The 25,679-nt window shown below is 41.9% G+C and overlaps 1 protein-coding gene and 1 pseudogene across 2 annotated transcripts; one reads left to right on the top strand and one right to left on the bottom strand.

The window, feature by feature from the left end:
* The first annotated feature begins 707 nt into the window (after window positions 1–707).
* Window positions 708–6,558, top strand: IL22 (interleukin 22). Of its 2 annotated transcripts, XM_027543612.1 has the most exons (6): window positions 708–723; window positions 832–1,063; window positions 2,021–2,086; window positions 2,195–2,341; window positions 3,261–3,326; window positions 5,971–6,558. In XM_027543612.1, the coding sequence occupies exons 2-6, from the start codon at window positions 878–880 to the stop codon at window positions 6,076–6,078; spliced, it is 573 nt and encodes a 190-aa protein (XP_027399413.1). In that variant the 5' UTR covers window positions 708–723; window positions 832–877; the 3' UTR covers window positions 6,079–6,558. The 2 variants fall into 2 exon arrangements, with proteins under 2 accessions (XP_027399413.1, XP_027399415.1); XM_027543614.1 differs by lacking the exon at window positions 708–723 and having other exon boundaries at window positions 878–1,063; window positions 2,198–2,341.
* A 1,296-nt stretch (window positions 6,559–7,854) lies between these two features.
* LOC113893537 lies at window positions 7,855–8,767 on the bottom strand (annotated as a pseudogene).
* Window positions 8,768–25,679: the final 16,912 nt, after the last annotated feature.

The following is a 25,679-nucleotide window of genomic DNA, read 5'->3' as shown; positions in this document are numbered from 1 at the left end:
ATACTTGCATGTTAAGACAAATACTGATCAGATTGTTCAGCATTAATATTTTCAAGTTTAAATTGGTATTGATTATGATTTAATGAAAAATTTAAGATATATTTGCATCTACTGTAATTGTTTGGTCACTTAATGCCATAGAATGGGAGGAAAATTATGTTAGCCAATACTGCTACTTTTAAAATTTAAGTCTTCTTCAGCATTCAGCATATTTTTTAAAAAAGGACATAAAATTTTAAAAAATGGAATTGTCTCCAAGCTGTCATTACTGCTTATTTTAAAGTAAAGGATATAGGTCTTTTTTGTTTGATCACCTCTAAAGAGATAAGAATCTATGAAGCTGCTAGGAAAATGAGTCCGTGACCAAAATGCTTACTCACTACAGGAGATCAGAAAATTTTAAACTAAACCTGGAATCTACAAAGACAAAGCAGTCATTTTCTTTGAAAAGTATGTAGGGTTTAGAAACTTTCTGGGATTTGTCTGTAAAAGCACGCCCCAGGCCTAATAGTGACGTTTTAGGGAAATGCTGGCGTATCAAGGTGGGAAGGCTTGGAGGTGGTGCTCTGTGGGCTCCTACGGTGGTTAGGTAGTTCTCAGAAGACAGCACTGGAAATTAGATAATTGCTGATGTCATATTTTTCACACACACAATTTGGTGTCCTGGGGGCTATAAAAGCAGCAGCTTCTACTTTCCTATCACAAGCAGAAGCCTCGATACAGGTAAGTCCTCCAACGAACTTGGTAGGATTGGCTTGCTGGGTCTATTCCTTCTGGATACTTAATTTTTTCCCTTAATGTTGATTTTGTTTCTCGTTCTCTTGATACCAGGTTCTTCTTCCCTAGTCACCCATTGCTCAGGTTTGCTTTGTCCACGATGGCTGCCCTGCAGAAATCTGTGGGCTCTCCTCTCAGGGACACTCTGGCCGCTGGCTGCCTCCTTGTCATGGTGCTGTGCGCCCAGAGAGGAGCGGCTGCACCCATCACGTCGCACTGTAGGCTCAACGAGTCCGACTTCCAGGAGCCCTACATCTTCAACCACACCTTCACTCTGGCTCAGAAGGTACTCATCTCAGTCTTTCTCTTTTGCATCTTATCTACTTGGAACCTGAATAGTTCTTAAAATTTCTTCAGAGGACATCTAAGATCTTTAACAGATGAACATTAATCGCTGCTGGTATACCTGTCATCATTTTCTATGTCTCTTTTAAGACTTTTTGGAGATCAAGCTTTACCTCAAGCCCTTCCATTTGCCTGTTAGGAAATGTACATTCAGTTTTACCCCCAAAGGGGCCATGTAGTAACCCATCTGACTGTTTATGGTTCCCTTTACTTCTCTAAGCATTCTTTTAGTTTTTGAAGAGAAAGAAATTGACATTTTTGAGCACTTACTATGTTATGAGCTCTATTCTAGGAGCTTTAAATCCATTCTTTCTTTTTTACTGAAGTATAGTTCATTGACAGTATTATTTAAGTTCCAGGTATACAGCATAGTGATCCACAATTTTTAAAGATTATTCTCCATTTATAGTTATTATAACATATTGGCTATATTACCTATGCTGTACATTATACTGTTCTATCTTATTTTTTAAATTTATTTTGAAGTATAGCTGGTTTACAGGGTCATGTTAGTTTCCAGTGTACAGCACGCTGATTCAGGTCTATATATATATATAAATATACGTACATATGTGTATATATAATATATGCATATTCTTTTATATATTATTTCCCCTTATTGGTTATTATAAAATATTGAGTATAGTTCCCTGTACTATTTAGTAACTTCTTATTAGTTGTCTATTTTATACATTGTAGTGTATATATGTTACTCCCAAACTTCTAATTTATCCCTCCCCTCAACCCCTGAGCATCATTTTAAACCCATGCACTAAAGAATCCTTTCTTTAGTCTTCACAGTGCTGCTCTGGGAAGAGGGGACAGAGTACAGCTTTGCTTACAGACATTTCTTCTAGCTTTATGATGTCCAGGCACTTAGTCTTTTCTTTTCTTCTAGGCTAGTTTGGCAGATAACATCACAGATGTTCGTCTCATTGGGAACAAATTGTTCCACGGAATCCATGTAAGCCATAGGCATGATGCCACTTGTGGTTACTTGGAGTGGTGGTGAGGATGGGCTGGGTCTTGTGGATGTCGCCTAATTTGAGCCCTGCTGTTTCACTTTCACCAGCAGGTGACGAAGCGCTGCTACGTGCTGAAGCAGGTGCTGAACTTTATTCTTGAAGAGGTGCTGTTCCCCCAATCTGACAAATTCCACCCCTATATGGAAAAGGTGGTGCCCTTCTTCTCCAGGCTCAGCAAAAAGCTAAGCCAATGTGTAAGTTCTTCTCCAGCCTGAGTCCAATCCTCCCAGTGCCTGCCTTTCCTCTTTCTTCTGTGTAGAACCCTCTTCCTTCCCACCCCAGTGCCCCTTCCATGCTGGTAGTGAGAGGTGCCTCTGTCACACCATTACAGAAATCATTTGGCATCACAACCTGTTTGCTTTTGCTTTAACTGAGTCACATTTTGAGTTGATTGTGATGGGCAGGGTCTGATAGACCACAGGAGGCTCATTTGTCCCTGGGAAAAAGCGATTTGGACTCTGTGAGATGAGAAAGGTGTTGGGAGCTGTAAGGAAAAATACCTATTGGTGCAAATGGATTCACTGAATATAAGTTGATGGAGGGAGGGGATGGGAAAGAGAGAAAGGGAGAAACAAGATTTAATATTCGGCAGTGGGTGGGTGGATGAAGACTGCTGCCCTTTTGATAATGGAAGTGACAAAATCAGAGGTGCGTGAGTTTGATGCCTCTGAATATTGAAAACTAAGAAAAATATTTTGGTGGAGTAGGCTGAGCAAAAGGGGCCTACTATTTATTGAGGAGGGCCCTGTTCACATAAGATGTTTTATGTAGGTTTCTTGTTCTGAGCCCATGTTTTTGATGAGGTGCCGTTATGGTTTTATTCTTGACAGGATTTGCATAAACCACTCCGCTCTTTCCACAAACTTCAACCTCATTAGGGTTGCCCAGAGGTGAAGTGAGGTCCCGTGTAAGGGAAATGACTGGATTTTGGTGTCCCAGGGAATTGAAGAGGTCAGAAAATCTAGGTCACTATTGATATCTAGGTCATTGTGGGCAAAATTGCTAAGAACTTTAATTCCAGATGAATTGTAACATACTTCAGTTAGGAAGGCTGAGTTTCAAAATCTTCAGTACAACAATGTTAAACTTGTTACTCTCATTTCCATTTTGTAGCATGTTGAGTCTGACAACCAGCACATCCAGAGAAATGTACAGAATCTGAAGAACACAGTGAAAAAGGTACTACTAACAACTATTAGTACTAAATCATTTGATAGAAGAGACAAATATTGTTTTTCTTCCCTTTCTTTCCTTTTTTCTCCCACGTCATGATTTTTTACTTGACTCTCCTGCCATTGGGTTGATTATTCAGGTGCACATTAAGTATAGATGTGTCTATGCTATGCTATGCTAAGTCACTTCAGTCGTGTCCGACTCTGTGTGACCCCCCAGACGGCAGCCCACCAGGCTCCCCCATCCCTGGGATTCTCCAGGCAAGAACACTGGAGTGGGTTACCATTTCCTTCTCCAATGCATGAAAGTGAAAAGTGAAAGTGAAGTCGCTCAGTCGAGTCCGACTCTTAGCGACCCCATGGACTGCAGCCTACCAGGCTCCTCCATCCATGGGATTTTCCAGGCAAGAGTACTGAAGTGGGGTGCCATTGCCTTCTCCGTAGATGTGTCTACATGTTTATAAGTCAGTTTCCAAATTTTGCAAATTCTAGAACTGGCTGGGAACTTAAGACATTGACTTATTGTCACCCATGTGCTAGGGATGGCCAGTGTCAGAGTCAGAATAGACTGCAGGACCTCTGAATCCCATCCAGGCCAGAAGTGCTGGATATTATACTTAGTCTCATTAGTTCTTAGGGAAATTTTAGATACCTACTGATTCATTTAGTCTGAAGAAGCATTTGTTCAAAACCCAAAACTGGGTAAAACTTATTTGAAAGAATTTTGAAGTCATTCACATGATGATGTAAAACTTGAGAAATATACCTAGAACAGCCATAATAAAAGAGCTGGACTTTCACATAGGATGAATTTCTGGAATGGTTTGATACTTATATTTAACTATTAAAATACCCAGCAGCTATTGGTTTTAATTTAAAAGTGAGAGTGAATGTCCCCCCAGTCTCTTTTACACAGTATCAAATAGAATAGAAATATTACTATTAGTAATGGATTCATTGTAGGGAAATGAATGTCCACACCGGAAGCCCTCTTTCTTCCTCTTTCCTTTTCCTTCTTTCCTGGTCTATTCTTTCCCTTGACAATGTGCTAATGAGCATCTATCTGATATAGTTTAGTGTATATTTTGACAGAGAATGATATTGTCGGGTGGCCTATTTGGGGGGAAAGAACAACAGGGGAAGGCTCAGCTCAGCTGCTGTGACTCATCCAAAAACCAGAGCTACCATGAGCAGCAGCAAAAGTGAGGATTTGGTAGGCAGGTACAATTAAACCTCAGAAACAAGAATGCTCTGGTTGATGGAATTTTCAGTAACAAGCATAACCTCAATTCCCCCTTTTTTCCATCTTGATTTTTTAAATAAAAAGTATCTCTTCCTGAATGTGATTTAATGAACATTGTCAATGTCTTCCTTTGATAACTTAAGGATTTGTTTTTTTCATTGTGAAGATAAATTCTCTTGTCATAGAACGATTAGCTAGACACAGAGGGCTGAATATTAGCATGCCATAGCCAAGAAGTACTTTGCATTTCTGGTGTGAAAAATTCCTCATATGAGCTTACTTTGTTGTCTTTAGAAAAGTGGAGTGTGGGAGACAAAAAGCTGATGGTGATTTGTGTGGGAAAACAGATTTTAAAGCTCTTAATCCATTTTGAAGGAATTGACTTACACATTAGCAATCAGTTGCCATGTGGATGAGTTGTTATGCTTTTTTTTTTTTTTACCCTGTAGTTTCAGAAAGCCTAGTGAGAGAGGAATATTATTTAGAGAAATCTCAGCATGCGTAAACACTGGTCAGCACTATGAAATGGGAGGGCATCTTGGGGGGATAGTAATCCCTTGTCACTGAAGAAAAGTAGAAAGCAGGCTGTAGCAGAACAGAGAACAGATAGTAGAATTGTTTATCATCTTGGGAGTCTTTGAGATATTAAAAAAATATCTCTTGTCGTTATGTCAAAGGAAGTATCGAAAGGTAGAAAGATGGAAGAAAGCAGGAAGAGAAAGACCAAAGTCTAGAGGACAATGATGACTTAGGGTTGCTGTTTTCTTTGAAATAATCTTGAGCACATTTAATAGATTAGACAAGTTTCAGAGGAGGGGATTTAGACTTGTGTTCCCTCTCCCATGGGGTTTAAAAGACTTTTGCCTACTACTTGGAAGGAGGAGGAAAGAAAGGGTGTTAGACTGTATCTGGCCTTTCACTGTTAAAGCAACTAGATAGGAGACATTTGATATTTCCCCCACAAAAGTGAAAACTTGTTTTCCCCACCTTGGTCAAGAAAGTGGAAACAGAAATAGTCCACATGTTTTGGTACATGTGGTAGTTTTGGTTCAAGACTATTGGAGTTGAGTGGTTATACTAACTGATTGGTCACAGCAGTCATGGGACTCAGAGGCAGGGCAAGGAGGGGTGAGTGGTGCTTGGGTCCCCCAGATCCCCCAACAGCCTCTACCTGCTTGCTCTGGTTCAGCAGTGATTTAACACATCAACCAGCTGAGACTGATGCCCATAGGTGCCCTCTCAGATCAGGTCATATATTTTGAAAAAGGGTATTATCACTAATCTTTTATAAAATGTTAAAACTTGGTTTCTGTTCCAACAACCTAACCATCTCATCTCTCTCTAATTTGTTTCTCTTTAGAAAACATGGTATAAATGCTGAAATACTTGTGTGTTCTTATTTTCACAGCTTGGAGAGAGTGGAGAGATTAAAGTCATTGGAGAACTGAACTTGCTGTTTACAACCCTGAAACGTGAATGTGCTCAAGTAGACCAAGGCTGGAAAATGGGTTACTAACCTTTCTCACCTGCTAAACAATAAGATCCCCTGAGGTTTTATCAAAAGGAAAAGGGGGAGCCAAACTCCACAGTCCTGTGTAAATTCTAAAAAAACCCCCGACTTAGCTTCAAAATGAGAACAATGTGACTTGTATCCATACGATCAGAAGCTAGACCTTCCAAGCATATTAATAACTTTTTATTGTAGTCAGTGTTTTATACACAGAAATTTAACTATTTCCCCACAAAAAAGATTACTTTCTATCTCTTTAGAAAAAGCCCCTAAATAACTTCATTTCCATAATCAATACTTTATATTTATGAATTAATTTATTGTTATAAGTACATGTCTTATTATTTATGTCACTTTATAATATGGGTTTATTTATGGAAGCATTATAAAATATTTCTACTTAATTATAAGGTGAATAGTAATATTTATGATAATAATTATGGAGTTATGTTTATTTAGTCTCAATAAACACATCGATATCCTAAATCTTGTGGCTTTGTGACTTTTTTCCCCGTTAATGTTTTCACTACCATCATCACCATCATGATCATCATGTAATCATTCCTATTTGCTAAATGGGTCCGAAAGCTGTATAAATGATTTTATTCCTGACTCTAAGCAAATGAGATGCTATTAGTATTATCCCCTTTTACTGGTGAGAAAACTGAATCAGAAACATGTTTAAAATATTGTGTCACTTTGAGTAGTTGGACCTTTTTAAGCTAGGTCTATCTGATTTCTAGGGGATCTTCTGTATTACTCATATAGATTTATTGTGTTGATTCAGCATGTGATTCTGAAAGTAAAAAGGTAAGAAATTTAAAAGAATTCATCTGCATCATTAGCAGTTTGTGGATAAAAGAAAAGAATGATGCTGGAGGAGAAATACATATTGCCTCTGTTGCTATAGATGAACTGCTTTTAGTTCTAGGTAGAGCCTGTTAGGCAGGGCATCCTCCAGTTCGCCCGTGAGTCAGGAAGGAAAGTGGAAGCTGATTGAGTTTGGGGAGTCTCATCTGCTAGTGGAGTTTAGCCCTGATAGAGAAGTCTTGTGAGTGGAAGATGACACACACATGAGGGCAAAACTGGACATTGTCAAGATTTGTGCAGCAGTACAGAGAAGAGAGAAGAGATAAAAGTTGGACTAGTTCTGTCTAGAAGAATGGACAAACAACACCAGCACTGAAGCTTGTGTAGGTCTCTCCATAGAAGGTGGAAGTCGGTGGTCAGCAGTCTAAAATGCTTTCCTCTCCAAAAAACCAGGAACTATTTTACAGGGCACTCACCAATTGTTTGCCAAGCTCCTGAAGGATGAGGTCAAGACTGATGATGATTAATATATAGAGCACAAAGAAGTGGTTACCTGTGGGGAGAAGGGCAATGTTCAGGCGAATAAGATGTACAAACTCTTAGGTATAAAATAAGCTACAAGGATATATTGTACAGCATGGGAAACAGTGAATATTTTATAACTATAAATGAAGTATGCTGCTGCTGCTAAGTCACGTCAGTCGTGTCTGACTCTGTGCTACCCCACAGATGGCAGCCCTGCCATCCTCCTCTGTCCCTGGGATTTTCCAGGCAAGAATACTAGATTGGGTTGCTATTTCCTTCTCCAATGCATGAAAGTGAAAAGTGAAAGTGAAGCCACTCAGTTGTGTCCAACTCTTCCCGACCCCATGGATTGTACCCAACCAGGCTCCTCCGTCCATGGGATTCTCCAGGCAAGAGTATTGGAGTGGGTAGCCATTGCCTTCTCCGATAAATGAAGTATAATCTTTATTTTTTTTTCTGGTTTCATTCACTTTATTATTCTCTTTATAAAATTATGTGGTGGCTACATCTGGGGCCTGGGTCCTCTGCATGGAGACACTGGTGTGGGTCTTCACAAGATGGTCAGTGAATTCCTGATATGGAGACTTGGTGAACACTGTCTCTTTCCAGAGGTCAGGGGTGAGGTAACTGTAGGTCTTGAAAATGGCATCAAAAGTGGCCTTGGCGAAGTTGCGAGGGTGGCAGTGCAGCCCCTGGCAAAAGTGTAGCAGTCATCGATGGCGGCCGTCATCAGCAGCTTCTTGGGCACAGGGGCGGACACGATGCCAGTGCCTCTGGGGGCAGGGATGAAGAGCACCAGCACGGAGCCACAGCAGCTAGTCACCTTGCAAGGAACTGTATGGGTCTTGCCGATCTTGTTCCCCCAGTAGCCTCTTCGCACGAGGACAATGGACAGCTTGGCCAGGATGATGGCCCCACAGATGGTAGTGGCTACTTCCTTAGAATACCCAGCTGACATGTCTGTTATAATCCCGGATAGCAACAAATGCCTTGAACCTGGTCCGCTGGCCAGCAAGGGTCCACTTTTGCATAGGCATAATCTTCAAAACCTCATCCTTGAGGGATGTGCCCAGGAAAAAGTCAATAATCTCAGACTCCTTGATGGGCAGAGAGAAAAGATAGATCTCCTCCAGGGACTTGACCTTCATGTCCTTGACCAGGAGGCCCAGCTTGGTTACCGGGAGCCACTCCTGTCCTCGGCCTTGCCTCCACGAAATCCGCGGCCTCTGACCCGGCCCCGACCCCGGCCAGGACCCCTGCCTCGGACGCCACTGCCTAAGCCTCCGTGGAAGCCACCGCAGCCTCCCATTCCAGGGCCCCCGGAGCTTGCGGGTCCTCCCACAGGACCGGCGTCATCTACCAGTTGGTGTTTTCATGAAGAAGCAGCAAAGTATAACCTTTAAAAATCATGAATCACTATATCATACACCTGTAACTTATATAATGTTGTACAGCAACTATCAGTTCAGTTCAGTCGCTCAGTCCTGTCCGACTCTTTGCGACCCCATGAACCGCAGCACGCTAGGCCTCCCTGTCCATCACCAAACTCATGTTCACCCAAACTTGGAGTCCATCAAGTTGGTGATGCTATCCAACCATCTCATCCTCTGTCGTCCCCTTCTCCTCCTGCCCCTAATCCCTCCCAGCATCAGAGTCTTTTCAAATGAGTCAACTCTTCGCATCAGGTGGTCAAAGTATTGGGGTTTCAGTTTCAACATCAGTCCTTCCAATGAACACCCAGGACTGATCTCCTTTAGGATGGACTGGTTGGACCTCCTTGCAGTCCAAGGGACTCATAAGAGTCTTCTCCAACACCACAGTTCAAAATCATCAATTCTTCTGTGCTCAGATTTCTTTATAGTCCAACTCTCACATCCATACATGACCACTGGAAAAACCATAGCCTTGGCCAGATGGACCTTTGTTGGCAAAGTAATGTCTCTGTTTTTAATATGCTGTCTAGGGACGGGGAGCCTGGTGGTGTGCTATCTACGGGGTCTCACAGAGTCGGACAAAACTGAAATGACTTAGAAGCAGCAGGTTGGTCATAACTTTCCTTCCAAGGAGTGTCTTTTAATTTCATGGCTGCAATCACCATCTGCAGTGATTTTGGAGCCCAGAAAAATAGTCAGCACTGTTTCCACTGTTTCCCCACCTATTTGCCATGAAGTGATGGGACCAGATGCCATGATCTTCGTTTTCTGAATGTTGAGCTTTAAGCCAACTTTTTCACTCTCCTCTTTCACTTTCATCAACAGGCGTTTTAGTTCCTCTTCACTTTCTGCCATAAGGGTGGTGTCATCTACATATCTGAGGTTATTGATATTTCTCTTGGCAATCTTGATTCCAGCTTGTGCTTCATCCAGCCCAACATTACTCTGCATAGAAGTCAAATAAGCAGGGTGACAATACACAGCCTTGACGTACTCCTTTTCCTATTTGGAACCAGTCTGTTGTTCCATGTCCAGTTCTAACTGTTGCTTCCTGACCTGCATAGAGGTTTCTCAAGAGGCAGGTCAGGTGGCCTGGTATTCCCATCTCTTTCAGAATTTTCCACAGTTTATTGTGATCCACACAGTCAAAGGCTTTGGCATAGTCAAGAAAGCAGAAATAGATGTTTTTCTGGAACTCTCCTGCTTTTTCCATGATCCAGTGGATGTTGGCAATTTGATCTCTGGTTCCTCTGCCATTTCTAAAACCAGCTTGAACATCTGGAAGTTCACGGTTCATGTATTGCTGAAGCCTGGCTTGGAGAATTTTAAGCACTACTTTATTAGCATGTGAGATGAGTGCAATTGTGTGGTAGTTTGAGCATTATTTGGCATTGCCTCTTTGGGATTGGAATGAAAACTGACCTTTTCCAGTCCTGTGCCCACTGCTGAGTTTTCCAAATTTGCTGGCATATTGAGTGCAGCACTTTCACAGCGTCATTTTTTACAATTTGAAATAGCTCAACTGGAATTCCATCACCTCCACTGGCTTTGGTCATAGTGATGCTTCCTAAGGCCCACTTGACTTCACATTCCAGGATGTCTGGATCTAGGTGAGTGATCATACCATCGTGATTATCTGGGTTGTGAAGATCTTTTTTGTACAGTTCTTCTGTGTATTCTTGCCATCTCTTCTTAATATCTTCTGCTTCTGTTAGGTCCGTACCATTTCTGTCCTTTATTGTGCCCCTCTTTGCATGAAATGTTCCCTTGGTATCTCTAATTTTCTTGAAGAGATCTCTAGTCTTTCCCATTCTGTTGTTTTCCTCTATTTCTTTGCACTGATCACTGAGGAAGGCTTTCTTATCTCTCCTTTCTATTCTTTGCTACTCTGCATTAAAATGGGTATATCTTTCCTTTTCTCCTTTGCTTTTCGCTTCCCTTGTTTTCACAGCTATTTGTAAGGCCTCCTCAGACAGTCATTTTGCTTTTTTGCATTTCTTTTTCTTGAGGATGGTCTTAATTCCTGTCTCTTGTACAATGTCACGAACCTCCATCCATAGTTCATCAGGCACTCTGTCTATCAGATCTAGTCTTTTAAATCTATTCTTCACTTCCACTGTACAGTCATAAGGGATTTGATTTAGGTCATTCCTGAATGGTCTAGTGGTTTTCTCCACTTTCTCAATTTCAGTCTGAATTTGGCAATAAGCAACTACAGCAACTATACTTCACTTTAAAAAAAGACTAATGCTGATTGTGAACACATATGTAAATTGCACGTTCACTTGTGGATAAAGCAGAGTTAATACTTTTGGTGTTGGCTCCAAATGCTGAAAGGTACCGAAGCTAAGCTTCCAGGATGATGGGATGAGAATTATTTATGGGTTAAGCTGAGTTTTAGGACTCTTTTCTCTCTTCTTCCAACTAAGTCTCAGGGTAATGACTAGGGAAAAATTTGGTACTGCACTTGTTTTTGCCCAGTCTTCTAGAAATCGAGCCATCAGTGGAAGAATACCTTTAAGACTGGATTCACAGATGCTTCCGTCCTATGACAGAGAGTCTGAAATGAAGAGATTTAAAAATTCTGAATGCCAATGGATATAAGGAATATGGTGCCAGGATCCTGTCCAAGTCTGGAGAGCAGTGCTGGAAATGTGACAGTGACATGAGATAGTCCAAATTCCTCATGGGGAACCTTGACATAATCACTGGCAGTTGCTGTAGCAACTCTTTTATTTTTTTGGCATCAGTGGCAGTGACTAGCATTTGGCTGGTACTATTGGCATGGCTCGTTCTTGGCCCTGGCAGAAGCCTTGGGTGTCTACTTCCCCAGCAGCAGATGGCAACATTCAGGTATTTAAGAAGACTATCTGTGAGCTTGTATGAGACACAAGCCCCCTGAGACCCTAACCAGCATTTAGGATTGAGGAGATGCCCCTTGAGGGTTTCAAGTGTGGGAAGACTTGATATGACTCATGACTGTTGGGTGGAGAATAGTTCTAGGAAGGTAAGAATAGAAACAAGGCCAGTGCAATCATTGGAGGGGCACCCAAAGCTGGTGCTATGGGACAACCCTGAGGGTTAGGGTGGAGAGGGAGTTGCGAGCGGGGTTCAGGATGGGAGGCACACATCTATACCTGTGGCCAATTCATGCCGATGTATGGCAAAAACCATCACAATACTGTAAAGTAGTTATCCTCCAATTAAAATAAATAAATAAATATATATATATTTTTAAAAGGAAAGTGGTGATTGAACTGAAATAGATGAGGTTAGAGCCAGAGTGTGACTGTGTGTGAGTGTGACTCAGCGACTTGGTGGCCTGGAACTTAAGAGCTGTGTATAGATCAGATTCACTAACAGGAAAAGTAAGCCTTTAGTTTTTCTCCTGTCCCTTCATTTACACCATAATATTCAGTAGCATGCAGTGCTTCATATAGGAATGATGATTTTTGTACTGAAATAACTGAAGACAGTGATTTTTGTACTGAAAGGAGGTTAAAATTTCAAGATTTGAGTGCAGACACTTAAATCAAATGAGGAGAATGCAGTGATATCAAGGTTGAAAGCCAGGGTCCTATTGTCCCTGAGGCAACCCCCGGCATAGTGACTTTATCTTTAAGGAATGCTTATTGTTGTCGACAAAACAGCTAGACAAGTCTGGACTGTTGTTGTGCATCGTGCTAAGTCATGTCTGACTCTTTGGGACCCCATGGATTGTAGCCTGCCAGGCTCCTCTGTCCATGGGATTCTCCAAGAACACTGGAGTGGGTTGCCATTTCCTTCTTCAGGGATATTCTTGACCCAGGAATTGAACCTGAGTCTCCTGTGTCTCCTGCATTGCAGGCAGGTTCTTTACTCTCTGAGCCATTGGGAAAGCTCAGATGAGGCTGGTATGACTGATCCTAATTGCCAAGAGGAAACTGTATTACTGCTACATCCTGCGGGCTAGGTAGATTGTAACTGGACCAAAGAGGTTCACTTGATTGTCTTGCCAACTTGCCCAGACTTATTGACGGTCAATAAAAAACTGCATCAACCCCAAAGAGACAGGATCCTCAAGACCCCCATTTCTGAAGGAATGAGGTTTAGTCCCTTTATCAGATGAAGGACTGCATGCAGTGAAGGGGCAGGCAGACGGTAAAGGGAATGGGTGGTGGAAGAAGGAATTCATGATTGTTAGAGTCCTGTGAACAGCTATAAAAGCAGGAATTATAGTAGATATGGTTTCTGTTAATTCATTCTTTGTCCTCTTTTCTCCTCCTCCCTCCTCTCTTATATGAAGAGTACTAAAGAGGGCTGAAATTTCAGTTTTCAGGTGGGACTATGACCACATTGACATCCTCCATATGGTGTTGTTGATGAGATTCTGAGTATTTCCTGTGTTGCAGACAAACATTTCTCATCTGAACAAAGTCAAGAGTGGGAGCTGAAGAAAAGAGGAATGGGTTTTGCTACTTTGGCCCTCTAGATCCATCATCTGTTCTTTCCCACTCTGCTTTGTCTCCAGAGAAATTGACATACATGAATTGCTCCCTATATGTGCTGACTTTCTGGATTTTGATTGCATTTGGCAAGTGAAATAAGGAGCCTGAAAGAAGACAATACAGCTAAAATACATATTCTTCTGGAGCCCTCCATCCAAGTTGCCTTGCAGGTTGGTTGTCTGCTGCTACCCAAAACCTCAGCTCGTGCAGATAGTTCTCGTCCATATAATTCTCCTTCCTAGATCAAGAAATTGTTCTCAATCCTGGTCCCTAAAGGGCTTCCAGCTATTGTTAGCTTTGGGGCATCACACTACTTCTTTACAGGGTTCCTTAAACCCTCTCCACACCTTAAAAAAGTCAATCCCTTATTAAGCTCTTTTTCAAACACAATATTGTAAATCAACTGTACATCAACAAAAAAAATTTTTTAACATAAATTAGTTCAACCACTATGGAAAACATATGGAAGTTTCTTTAAAAACCTTAAAATTACCATATGATCCAGCAATCCTACTCCTGGACATTTACCTGGAAGAGATGAAAACTCTAATTTGAAAAGATGCATGCACCCTAATGTTCGTAGCAACACTATTTACAATAGCCAAGACATGGAAACAACCCAAGTGCCCATCGACAGATGATTTGTTTAAGAAGCTGCAGTATATATATATACTGTTAATTTAATATTGTGTTGCATATATATATATATATTACTCAGCCATAAAAAAGAGTGAAATATTGCCATTTGCAGCAACATGAATGGACCTAGAGATTATCATACTAAATGATATAAATCAGGAAGAGGAAGGGCAAATATATGGTATCACTTATATGTGAAATCTAAAAAACAATACAAATGAATCCAAACAGAAACTTATAGAAAACAAAACTTACGGTTACCAAGGGGAAAGGGAAGGAGAAGAGGAACAAATGAAGTATGGGATTAATGATACACACTACAATAAATAGAATAGATGAGCAACAAGGATTTACTGTATAACACAGGGAACTATATCCAATAGCTTGTAATAACCTATAATGGAAAATAATATGAGATATCTATATCTATCATGTGTGTGTGTGTGTGTGCTCAGTCATGTCCAACTCTTTGTGACCCCCATGGACTGTAGCTCGCCGTGCTCCCCTGTCCATGGAATTTTTCAGGCAAGAATGGGTTGCCATTTCCTGCTCCAGGAGATCTTCCCAACCCAGGGATTGGACCTGCATCTCTTGTGTTTTCTGCATTGGTAGGCAGATTCTTTACCACTGCATCACCTAGGAAGTGCATATCTATCTATGTCTATACATCTATATCTATCAACTGAGTTACTTGCTGTATACTTTAACACAATATTGTAAATCAACTATACATCAATTAAAAGAATAACTCTTGTCCATTACCCAGCTTGAGTATGTTTTCCACTGGGATTCTGACCTGTATATCTCTGTTCTCTCTTCTGTTCTCCTCCCAACTCCGGCCCGGTAGCAGGATGGAGTCTACTAGTTTAGATATCATTTTTTTTTTTTTTTTACAATAAAGGGCTTCCCTGGTGACTCAGCTGGTAAAGAATCTGCCTGCAATGTGGGAGACCTGGGTTCAATCCCTGGGTTGGGAAGATCCCCTGGAGAAGGGAAAAGCTACCCATTCCAGTATTCTGGCCTGGAGAATCCCATGGACTGTATAGTTCGTGGGGTCACAAAGAGTCAGATAGGACTGAGAAACTTTCACTTTCACTTTCATGGACAATAAGTAAAGTCAGTTTCTGGCATATATAAGTTGTGGAAATGTATGACCCTGCAACGAAGCAAAATAGAAAGCAGTGGTTTCTAAAATATAAATACTTTTTAATAAAAAAAAAAATCCTATTTCCACAATAGATTTCTCCACGGGAAAGAGAGGCATTTAGGTCAACATGCAGCATTACCTGAAGTACCTAAAAGGCTTTCTTCTCCCTTTTGGCCCAGGAGTACTCTTACTCCTTCCTGCTGAGCCTCCCCCGTCTCCCTGCTGCTTCCACGCCTGGCACATGTGAACCCGGTCCAAGTCGGGCTATTGTGCCCACTAGAGGACGGGAGAGCTATTACACCCAAGTCTTGCTGACTCCTCTCAGCTATGTGTATTGGTTGCTTCTCTTTTGTGTGACCCTTCCTTCAACTCTTTTCTTGTTACAGCTGCTAAGGATATTCGGCAAGAATGTCTGTCTGAGTCACAGTGCCTCCCTTATTTCTATGGGGTTTAAATGTCTGGCTCATTCTTTGATTCATTCCTTCAAAATGACATATATGTATACACACACACATTCATGCTAAGTTGCTTCAGTCACGTCTGACTCTGTGTGATCCTATGGGCTGTAGCCTGTCAGGCTCCTCTGTCCATGGGATTCTCCAGGCAAGAAAACATCATTGGGTTGCCATGCCTTCCTCCAAGGGATCTTCCCGACCCAGGGATCGAACCCACACTGGAAGGCATGTTCTTTACCACTAGCGACACCTGGGAACCATATAGTCACACATGATTTAGGGACTAAACTATAGCAATGTTCCAGGCACTATTTCAGATGGTGAGCAAAACAAACAAACATGAAAGTAGACAGAGTGCTCAGAGGAAGATCAGAGGTCCCCAGTGTGGCTGGAATACAGATTGTGAGGGCAGATGCATGAGGTACCTGGGCTGAGCCAATTCCTTACTAGAATCTAAGCTCTGTGAGGGTTAGCCTTTTGGTTTGTTTTGCTTAGCATCTGGAATATCGCCTGTTGTTGTTTAGTCCCTAAGTCATGTCCAGCTCTTTGCGACCCCATAGATTGTAGCCTGCCAGGCTCCTCCATCCATGGGATTTCCCAGGCAAAAATACTTCAGTGGGTTGCCTTCCTTCTCCAGGGGATCTTCCCAACCCAGGGATCGAACCTGCATTGCCTACATTGGCAGACAGATTCTTTACCACTGAGCCACCTGGGAAGCTAATATGTATATAAATTAATACTGCTTATCTTATGGATAAGATCTGCTATGAGCAGTAGAATAGTTTATATATATACACATATATATGTATGTATATATATGGCATTTTGAAGGAATTAACAAATACATTGATTCAGACAGAATCCCTGGAAGACACTAGCATCAAAAACAAGTAAGAATAAGAGACCTCTCATTAGCTGGTTCCTACTAATGAGACCACCCAGGCTGGTAATACCAAAACACAGATGCATTTAACTGCAGTAAAGTGAATAGCTGGCGTGTAGGAGAAAGACACAGAACAAAAAGCAGTAGCTAGCATCCCCAACGCAGAGCTGCATGAGAGGTTCGCATCAAGTCGAGATGCTCAGCTGATTGGATCCTCCTACGCGTCTGGTTTGGTGTGAAATGCAGAGGAGAGACAGGAAACAATATCGAAGGCGGAAGGGGAGCCCACTGTGGCCTCTGAAGATCTTATAGGTAAAAGGAGAAGATAAAAAGCTGCTTGTGGCTGCCCGACATAGCTTAGAAGTGGGTCGAACTGCTGAGGCAGAGTTTATTATCTTTAGGTCAGCACCCAAATTTCTTTCTCCTTCCTCCTTAGAGCCCTGACTGTCTTTTGGTCTTCTCTCTCCTCACTGAGTGTTCCGTGGTGATGATGGGAGTGTAATCAGTAATCCAACAGTATTTATTGAGCACATACTATATGCTGCTGCTGCTACTGCTGCTAAGTCGCTTCAGTTGTGTCTGACTCTGTGTGACCCCATAGTTGGCAGCCCACCAGGCTCCCCCATCCCTGGGATTCTCCAGGCAAGAACACTGGAGTGGGTTGCCATTTCTTTCTCCAATGCATGAAAGTGAAAAGTGAAAGGGAAGTCGTTCAGTTGTGTCCGACCCTCAGCGACCCCATGGACTGCAGCCTACCAGGCTCCTCTGTCCATGGGATTTTCCAGGCAAGAGTACTGAAGTGGGGTGCCATGGCCTTCTCCATACTATATGCTAGTCGATATTTATTAATAGAATCAAAGTAACTGCAATGACCAAGCAGAAAAAAATTCCCTGCCCTGATAGAACTTAGATTTTAGCAAAAGGAGATAGATAGTAAACAAAATATATAAGTGAAAGGTATGTTAGACAATGACAAGAGATTTGGAAAAAATAAAACAGAAAATGGAGATAGAGGAGCTGAGATAGGGTCAATTCTCATTAGGGTATTGTATTAGCCTGCAAGGGCTGCCATAACAAAGTAGCACACAGGCTGAGTGGCAGTTCTGGAGACGAAGTCTGACCTCAAGATGTCAGCAGGATTGGTTTTTCTGAGGCCTCCCTCCTTGGCTTACAGATGGCCGCCTTCTCTCTGTGTCCTTACATGGTCTTTCCTCTGTGTGTGCGTGTGCATGCTAAGTCGCTTTAGTGTCTGACTCTGTGTGACCCTATGAACTATAGCCTGTTAGGCTCCTCTGTCTCACTAGCGCCACCTGGGAAGCCCTCGTCCATGTATCGTTGTGTTAGTCTCTCAGTCATGTCTTACTCGGAGAAGGCAATGGCACCCCACTCCAGCACTCTTGCCTGGAAAATCCTATGGACGGAGGAGCCTGGTAGGCTGCAGTCCACGGGGTCGCTAAGAGTCAGATACGACTGAGCAACTTCAATTTAACTTTTTACTTTCCTGCATTGGAGAAGGAAATGGCAACCCACTCCAGTTCTAGCCTGGAGAATCCCAGGGACGGGGGAGCCTGGTGGGCTGCCATCTATGGGGTCGCACAGAATCGGACTTGACTGAAGCGACTTAGCAGCAGCAGCAGCAGCAGCAGCAACATGTCCTACTCTCTGTAATTCCATGGACTGTAGCCCGCCAGGCTCCTCTGTCCATGGCATTCTTCAGGCAAGGATGCTGGAGTGTGTAGCTGGTCCCTTCTCCAGGGGATATTCCTGACCTAGGGATCGAACCTGGGTCTCCTGCATTGCAGGCAGATTCTCTACGGTCTAAACCACCAGGGAAGTATCCTCTATGTATGTCTGTGTCCTAATCTCTTTTTATGAGGGGAGGAGTTACATTGAATTAGGGCCTTCCCAGACAGTTAATTAACTTGACTACATCTTTTAAAAAATCTTTTTATTTTGTATTGTGTTATAGCCAATTAAGCAACAATGTTGTGATCGTTTCCTGTGAACAAAGAAGGGACTCAGCAATACATATACATGTATCCATTCTCCCCCAAACTCCCCTCCCATCTAGGCTGCCATATAACATTACCTTTTCAAAGGCTGTACCTCCAAATACAGCCATATTCTGGGGTGCTGAGGGTTAGGACTTCAACATATGAATTTTGGAGGGACAAAGTTTAGCCCCCAGTGGATCGTAGGAAAGAACAGCTGGGAAGGTGGTATTTAAACAAAGACTTGAAAGACTTAGAAGCGCTGGCCATATAGATATCTAGGGGAGGGAAGGATTTCAGGCAGAGGGAAGAGCCAGTGCAAAGGCTCTGAAATACAGGCATTATGGTGAGTTTGAATGGAGGTTTCGTGGCTAAAGAGGTATGCGGGGTGGTGGGGGGATGAGGGAAATAGGAGGAAAAGAAGCTGAGAGGAAAAAAAGAATAGCAAATCAGGCCCTTAGGCCATTGAAAGGATTTCACTTTTACACTGAATGTTAAAGGAAGTCCTTAAGGGAGAAATCAGGCTGCTAGTGGCCTGCAAGTTGAAATTCAAGTGCATTGCTTAGTCTGAGTAGAATCTATCAGGCACTATGCTGCCTGCCCCAGAACCTCAGGGCTGAGGAGATGGACCAGCGATAAACACTTTTGGATGGAAAGGATACATCTATTTCTAGGACTTTCACTGTTGCAATCTCTAAACTCTGTCTCAATTCTTACAGTTATTACTGTCAACTTTTCTTTCTGAGGCACTTAGAGAATGAGTTAGAAAAGCTACTTTTTAAGCCATGTGCTTTGATAAAACTTTGGAGGAGGCGCGGATTGGTGCATCCTGGTGTGTCCTTTCTCTCTTTTCTTCTGGGCTAAGGGTGAGGCGGACAGTGGCAGAGGTGTATTGCTCTCATCCCAATTGTGGTGGGTTATTATAAGAAATCTGCTTATGACTTCTTTTCTATTTTGAAATCATGGCTAGGGTACTATACTCTTTGCAGGTTTTATGGATGTCATGCCGTTCATTGCCAGAGAACAAATGAGCAATATGTACCCCACCAACATGTCAAAACTGAAAATGCTAAGATAACCAACACCTACACAGCTATTGCTGTTGCTTAGTCGCTATGCTGTGTCTGAGTCTTTAATGACCCCGTGGGGGTAGCCTGCCAGGCCCCTCCATCCATGGGAGTTACCAGGCAAGAATACTGGAGTGGGTTATCATTTCCTTCTCCAGGGGATCATTCTCACCCAGGGATCGAACCTGAAGTTGAACCCACATTTCTGTATTTCCTGCATTGGCAGGTGGATTCTTTACCGCTGAGCCACCAGGGAAGCCCTTCAAAGCTATGTGATACTGCCTAATAGCTATTGGAATAGATAATACTTTTTTTTTTTTTTTTTTGTATTGGTGTGTTGGTTTTTTCTCACACTGCCCATCAAAAGATCTTGAACTCAATCATACATCATGTTTATTTATTAATCTGGGTCAAAATGGTACAGTGGAAACACCATTGGATTTGCTGTTCAAGGACATGGGTCAAAGCCCAGGTTGCTGCTTCCTGTCTTTGCACCTTCAGACTAGTCATTTAACTTCTTTCAGTCTCAGCTCTCTTACCTGTAAACCAAGAAAAAAACAAGACCTCCTTTACCTTTTTTAGAAGTACTGTGAAGATCAAGTAAAGGAAAATATTTATGATTAGATATAAGATTAGATATTCCTATAGTGAATATGCAAGGGTTATAAAATATCACAGAGATTTGCTTTACTATTCCTTACGTTTTGTCTTTTTGTTCTTTTTTCCTTAGGGCACTGCTTTCCCATCTCCTGTTTTCTGTGGTGCCCACCACAGCCTCCGACACTCCTTGTGTCCTGCTCTCTAGTGTGGAGGGAGCCCACACACGGAGTGGAAAACATACGAGCTTTGGAGTCTCACAAACATGGGTGGAATTCTCTGCCTTTTTGAACTGTCACCAGGCATGTGATTCAACTTCCCTGGACCTCAGATTTTTTTCTCTGTAAAATGGAGCAATTCCAGATGCTCTAAGACTAACTACATTCTCAAGTATAATGGGAAGTATTTAGTTATACCCTGAACATTAGGATATAAAAACGTTCTTCTCCCAACATCCGCCAATAAGCCTGGGGCATGACAAGCACTCAGTTTAAGAACCTGGTGAATGAATGAATGAATGACGAAGGGTGAAAACATAGAGTACCAGCTGCCTAGCACAAGGCCTGGAACATAGGCTGAGACCCTCAGTGAATGTCCACGCTGTTTCTTCCTTATGCTGCTCATGTGTCTGACATGAATAGTCCCCTTTCTTCTATGCAGACCATTGACAGCACTCGTCTTCCCGCCTCTAACCTGTTCTCACCCATCCCTATAGGGATGTAAATATAAAATAAACAGGTTTCTTGGATGGTTCAGTAAAGCAGGACCTACCATTTCTGAGGGGACAAGAATCAAGCTATCATTGTACTGAACAAATTATCTGTCTATAACTATTTCATGTCTGTATCTCCTGACTCTATCCTGGGAAAAACATTGGATTTCAGTGTTTTTTGTTTTTGTTTTTCTTTGAATGACTGGTTTAAATAGATCTATCTGCTTCTTATTCACATCTGTGTTGATTTTAGGATTTATGATCCTGAGGGTCATACCAATCTTTGAGGTCAATAAACATCAAATATCAACAAATTTAAGATGCAATATATTGGAAATTGCAGTATTCTTTCATTTACCACGAAGAGAAAGTAAAAAACATGTTGCTGAATAAACTACAATACAATGCTTTTTTAACTTTTAGCATGTGGCTGTTGCTTTGCAAGAAAATATGTATTTTTGGTCATTCTTCCAAAGACAAATATTTACTTCCCTAATATCAGGTTCGTAATCCACTGTTGCTCTGCGCCTTTCTATAAACCCATTAACTTTAGTGTCAAGGCCAAATCATAGGATAACCTCTCCAAAGGCATCTGAACAGCACTTAGCTCAATAACCACAGTAATAGCCACACACAGTTCAACTGAAGTGATTACACCGTTAGAAAGAGACGACTGTACAGACTGATTCAGTGATGTAATTGTAAGACTCCATGTATTAGAAAACAGGCTAGGATTTCAGAGATATTAACATGTGAAAACAAAGCATCTTAGAGTCAACAAAATGATTTAGCAAATTAGAAATCCCCATTTTTTTTCCTCCTACAGAGGAGCAGATGCACCATTGAGGACTCAAAGAGAGCTATGACTCTCTGCAGAAGCTGGTGAGCTCATTTTGCTTATTGGACACGTTTGAGCAGCAGGCTGCTAGCTGCTAACATTCTTCTGGATGGGAAGGGACTTAAATTTCAAGGGAAATGGCTATCATGTCGGCCTTTAGGAACTGGGGCATTCATTGTGCATTGGGGCAGATAAAGTGTTTGAATGGTCTCTTGTATATTATGTAGGAGTGGCAGCCTTAAAATATTCACTTCATTGGTCCTAGTCTGCCCTCTGGGTGTGTGTGGGATAAATGGAACGCTTCAAGCCCACACTTTCTGAAATGCTGTCAGATCACTGTTCATCCTTCCCTTTTCTCATTTTCTTCACCCATTTCTCAGAGCTTCTCAAGGCTTGTAATGAGCTTGAACATTATTCAGAGCGTTACACATGCATTTTGCCATGGTCTGCATATTTGTGTTTTTTCCCCCTGCCCCTACCTCCAGTTTGTATGTGGAAACCTAGACACCAAGGTGATGGTGTTTTGGAGAGGTAATTTGGTCATGAAGGCAGAGCCATGGTGAATGGGATTCCTGCCTTTAAAGAAGAGGTTCCAGAGAGCTCCTTCACTCCTTCCAGCATGTGAGGATATTGTGAGAGGTCAGCGGACTGCAACCCAGGACAGAACACTTCCTACAATGTGACCATGCTGGCGTGTTGATCTTGGACTTCCAGCCTGAAGAGCTGTGAGGAATAAATTTCTGTTCTTTGAAACCTACCTAGTGTGGTATTTTGTTAGAGCACCTGAACGGACTAAGACATATCTATTATTTGAAAAATAATAATGCAGTAGCTACCACTTTCAGAGAGCTGCTATAGCTGGCATTGTGCTAACCATTCGACTCATACTGTTGTATTTTTTGCTCATGATAACCCTTTGCAGTAGGTGTAATATTGTCCTGTTTTAACAATGACACAAACTGAAGCTTTCCCAATGCCATAATAACTAATGAGAAGTGGATCTGAGTTTCAAAACCAAATCTCCTTGTAATTTTTATACAAGTCTGTAGAAGAAAATTGTGGAAGTGATATAATAAAAATAAATCCAAACGAGCAGAAACTTCTCTTTTAAATTGGTACCCAAAGGACTCGTGTACTTCTTCTAATGGTTCTTCTACAGTTTAGGACGCTTTTGGAACACACCTTGGGAATTGTCTTCAGGATCTGTGCTTTGAGTACCGTCTTCACTATTCATCCTGTGAGGTCAGATTTGAGTCTTTAATGCACTCTAACGAGGCAGGTCTGCTGACTAAGGTACAGGACGACTGTGATCATTGGGGTGACACAGTTTTCAGTCATGAAAAGACTGGTTTTCTTAATTTGGCTGAAAGCTAAATCAGAAGCACTCTTGGGACATATATGATCTTTCTTGGATCATGAGGATTTGAGAGACATAAGATATTTATGGAAGTGCAACTATCAGAGGTCAAAAAACAGCAACCCCGCTGACTGTCAATATTAGTAATTGGAGTTGTATGTATGTTTTGTGGGTACATATCGGGGTCCCCGGATTTTAGTTGCTCAAGGCAGAGTATGGCTCCTGGCAGTATTCTGTGTGGTGTTTTCATTGCTATAGGCTACATGACTGGGTAGACTTTAGGTGTGGTGGCCATGCAGAAGTCCCTGTTGCCTTATGTCTACCCACTCAGTGTGTTAATCCCACGCCTGCTGAAAGCATTTGGGGTTTTGATTCCCAATGTTCACACTCTTTTGTCTAAAAGAACTTTGAACAGTTGGCAACACTCTGCTTGGAAAAACAAAACCAAAACCAAGAAACCCTTAAGATATTGCACATCCAGTTCCAACATCCTTTAAGCTACTCCCAGTTAAAAACTCAAAGCCGGAACACTGGGACAACCCTGAGGGATGGGATGGGGAGGGGGTTGGGAGGGGGTTCACGATGGGGGACACATGTACACCCATGGCAGATTCATGTCAGTGTATGGCAAAAACTACTACAATATTGTAAGGTAATTAGTCTCCAATTAAAATAAAGTGATTAAAATAAAGTAATTAATTAATTAAAAAAGAAAAAACCCAATTCTTCCTTTTCCCAAACTCTTATAAAACTTCAGTAAATTCACTTTGCACTCCTGATCAACAGTCTTCTGGTAGGTCTTTGGGAGGAGTTCTCATCTCATTTCAGAGGGAGTGTCCTTAATTAGCAGAGGTGCTCCTATGGAAATGACATTTGGGCTCTCCAAAGAGATCCACTTACTTTTTAAAAAAATCTAATCTTGTTTTATTTCTTTTAAGTCACTTTTTAAAAATTGACCTTGTTCATAAGTTAGAATCATACTTGTTTTTTAATTTATACTTTATTGTGACCATACCACACAGCATGTGGGAATCTTGGTTCCCTGACCAGGGATCAAACCCATGCTCCCTGCTTGGGAAGCCCAGAGTCTTAACAACTACACCACCAGGGAAGTCCTGACCCACCTACTTTTTGAAACAGCGGAAAATACTCCCATGTGTTTGGATTTTTTATTTTATACTTTCTCTTTCCTCCTTTGATGCCCTGAATTCACTCTTGTGTTCTGATGCCTGTTTATTGATTCTTCCTAGTTTTGACGAATCTCTTACTCACAACCAGAGTTTTAGTGTTAACTTGCCCAGACTGAGGTTGGTGCCATTTGTTCTGGGCTTTGGTGACCTAGCTCTGCTTCTCAGTATATGATTCTGAGCTGTGTCCATGTCTTATCTCGGGGATGCTATGCAGAAGGAACCATACTTATCACCACGGGAAGAACTGGGACAGAGTAGAGGACAGAAGTCCACGGAGCGTCTACTTTAGTATGTGGGCCCATGGTTCTAAGCACTGTTCTTTGTACAGAGAGATGCTTGGTAAAAATTTGTTAATGGAATAAACGAAAAAACAAAGCAGTTATAGCAGCATCTCATAATGTGGGAAGGGAAGTACTATTCAGCTAATACTGAACATGCTGCTTCTTTACCTGAGGTGTCACAGTAGGTGCTGAGAATTCAGAGGTGGAAAGGTAAGGAATTTTCACTCTATTGGAAATTTAGAGTTAAAGGAAAAGTCTGGGTGGTTAGCTTGGACAGATGATAAAGAAAGAAAGAAAGAAAGAAAGTGAAGTCATTCAGTCATGTCCGATTCTGACCCCATTGACTATAGCCTGCCAGGTTCCTTCGTCCGTGGAATTTTCCAGGCAAGGATACTGGAGTGGGTTGCCATTTCCTTCTCCAGGGGATCTTCCCGACCCAGGGATAGAACCCGGGTCTCCTGCATTGTAGGCAGATGCTTTACTATCTGAGCCACCAGGGAAGCCCATGGACAAATGATAGAGAACTTATTAAATTAATAGGTTAATTAGGTAGGTTAATTAAGTAGGTCTTAATTCCAGGTCCTGGTTCAAAAAAAGTCTTGAATATGTTGGGAGAGTTACAATGTATGAGGTGGAAAAATTCTTGAAAACAATTGGACATTTTTTCTCTTGAGTCTTGATGGTGGGCTGCACAATGATGGCTTCTGGTGGGGTAGGGGTGGGCAGGTGAAGGATCTGGCAAAGGTCAAATGTTAAACCCATATGAGGTCATGAGCAGGTTTCTCAGGGCTGCTCATTCTACACTTTTTCTGGGATACTAGTTACAAAAGCAGATTTTTTTTTTTTTTTTCCATATTTCAAAACAGTCACACAGCCTCCAGGAGATCAGGGTTTTTTACTGGCATGGCTTGGCTTTTAAAATAATGAAATCTGTTGTGAGACACATCTGAGGTTCTGAATTCTTTTTGGAAACAGGGACCCAACCTTGCCAGTAAATATGAGCTTTTACTTAACGTCACAGTATGGTGTGGTCAGTGTTTTTTGATTATGAAGCAAGCTCTAAAAAATTAGAACTGAAGTGATCTTCCTCTTTCTAAACTGTAGGTTATCTTTCACGGCATCTCATTGGAGAGGCGACCTTGAGGGCTAAAGTAAGTAGGTTACCCTCCCGTCTAACCAGCACAAGAACTGTCTG

Source organism: Bos indicus x Bos taurus, chromosome 5 (genome assembly GCF_003369695.1).
Source record: "Bos indicus x Bos taurus breed Angus x Brahman F1 hybrid chromosome 5, Bos_hybrid_MaternalHap_v2.0, whole genome shotgun sequence".
In the NCBI taxonomy this organism is placed as follows: domain Eukaryota; kingdom Metazoa; phylum Chordata; class Mammalia; order Artiodactyla; family Bovidae; genus Bos; species Bos indicus x Bos taurus.
Note: the sequence above shows the minus strand (reverse complement) of the source record. Positions and strands in the feature narration are given on the sequence as shown.

Bases quoted from the DNA above. Each gene is read 5' to 3' on its own strand.
- IL22 (XM_027543612.1), top strand. From the start codon at position 878: ATGGCTGCCCTGCAGAAATCTGTGGGCTCTCCTCTCAGGGACACTCTG. The intron at 1,064-2,020 runs GTACTCATCTCA...CTTTTCTTCTAG, and splicing joins CCTTCACTCTGGCTCAGAAG to GCTAGTTTGGCAGATAACAT. The intron at 3,327-5,970 runs GTACTACTAACA...TTATTTTCACAG, and splicing joins TGAAGAACACAGTGAAAAAG to CTTGGAGAGAGTGGAGAGAT.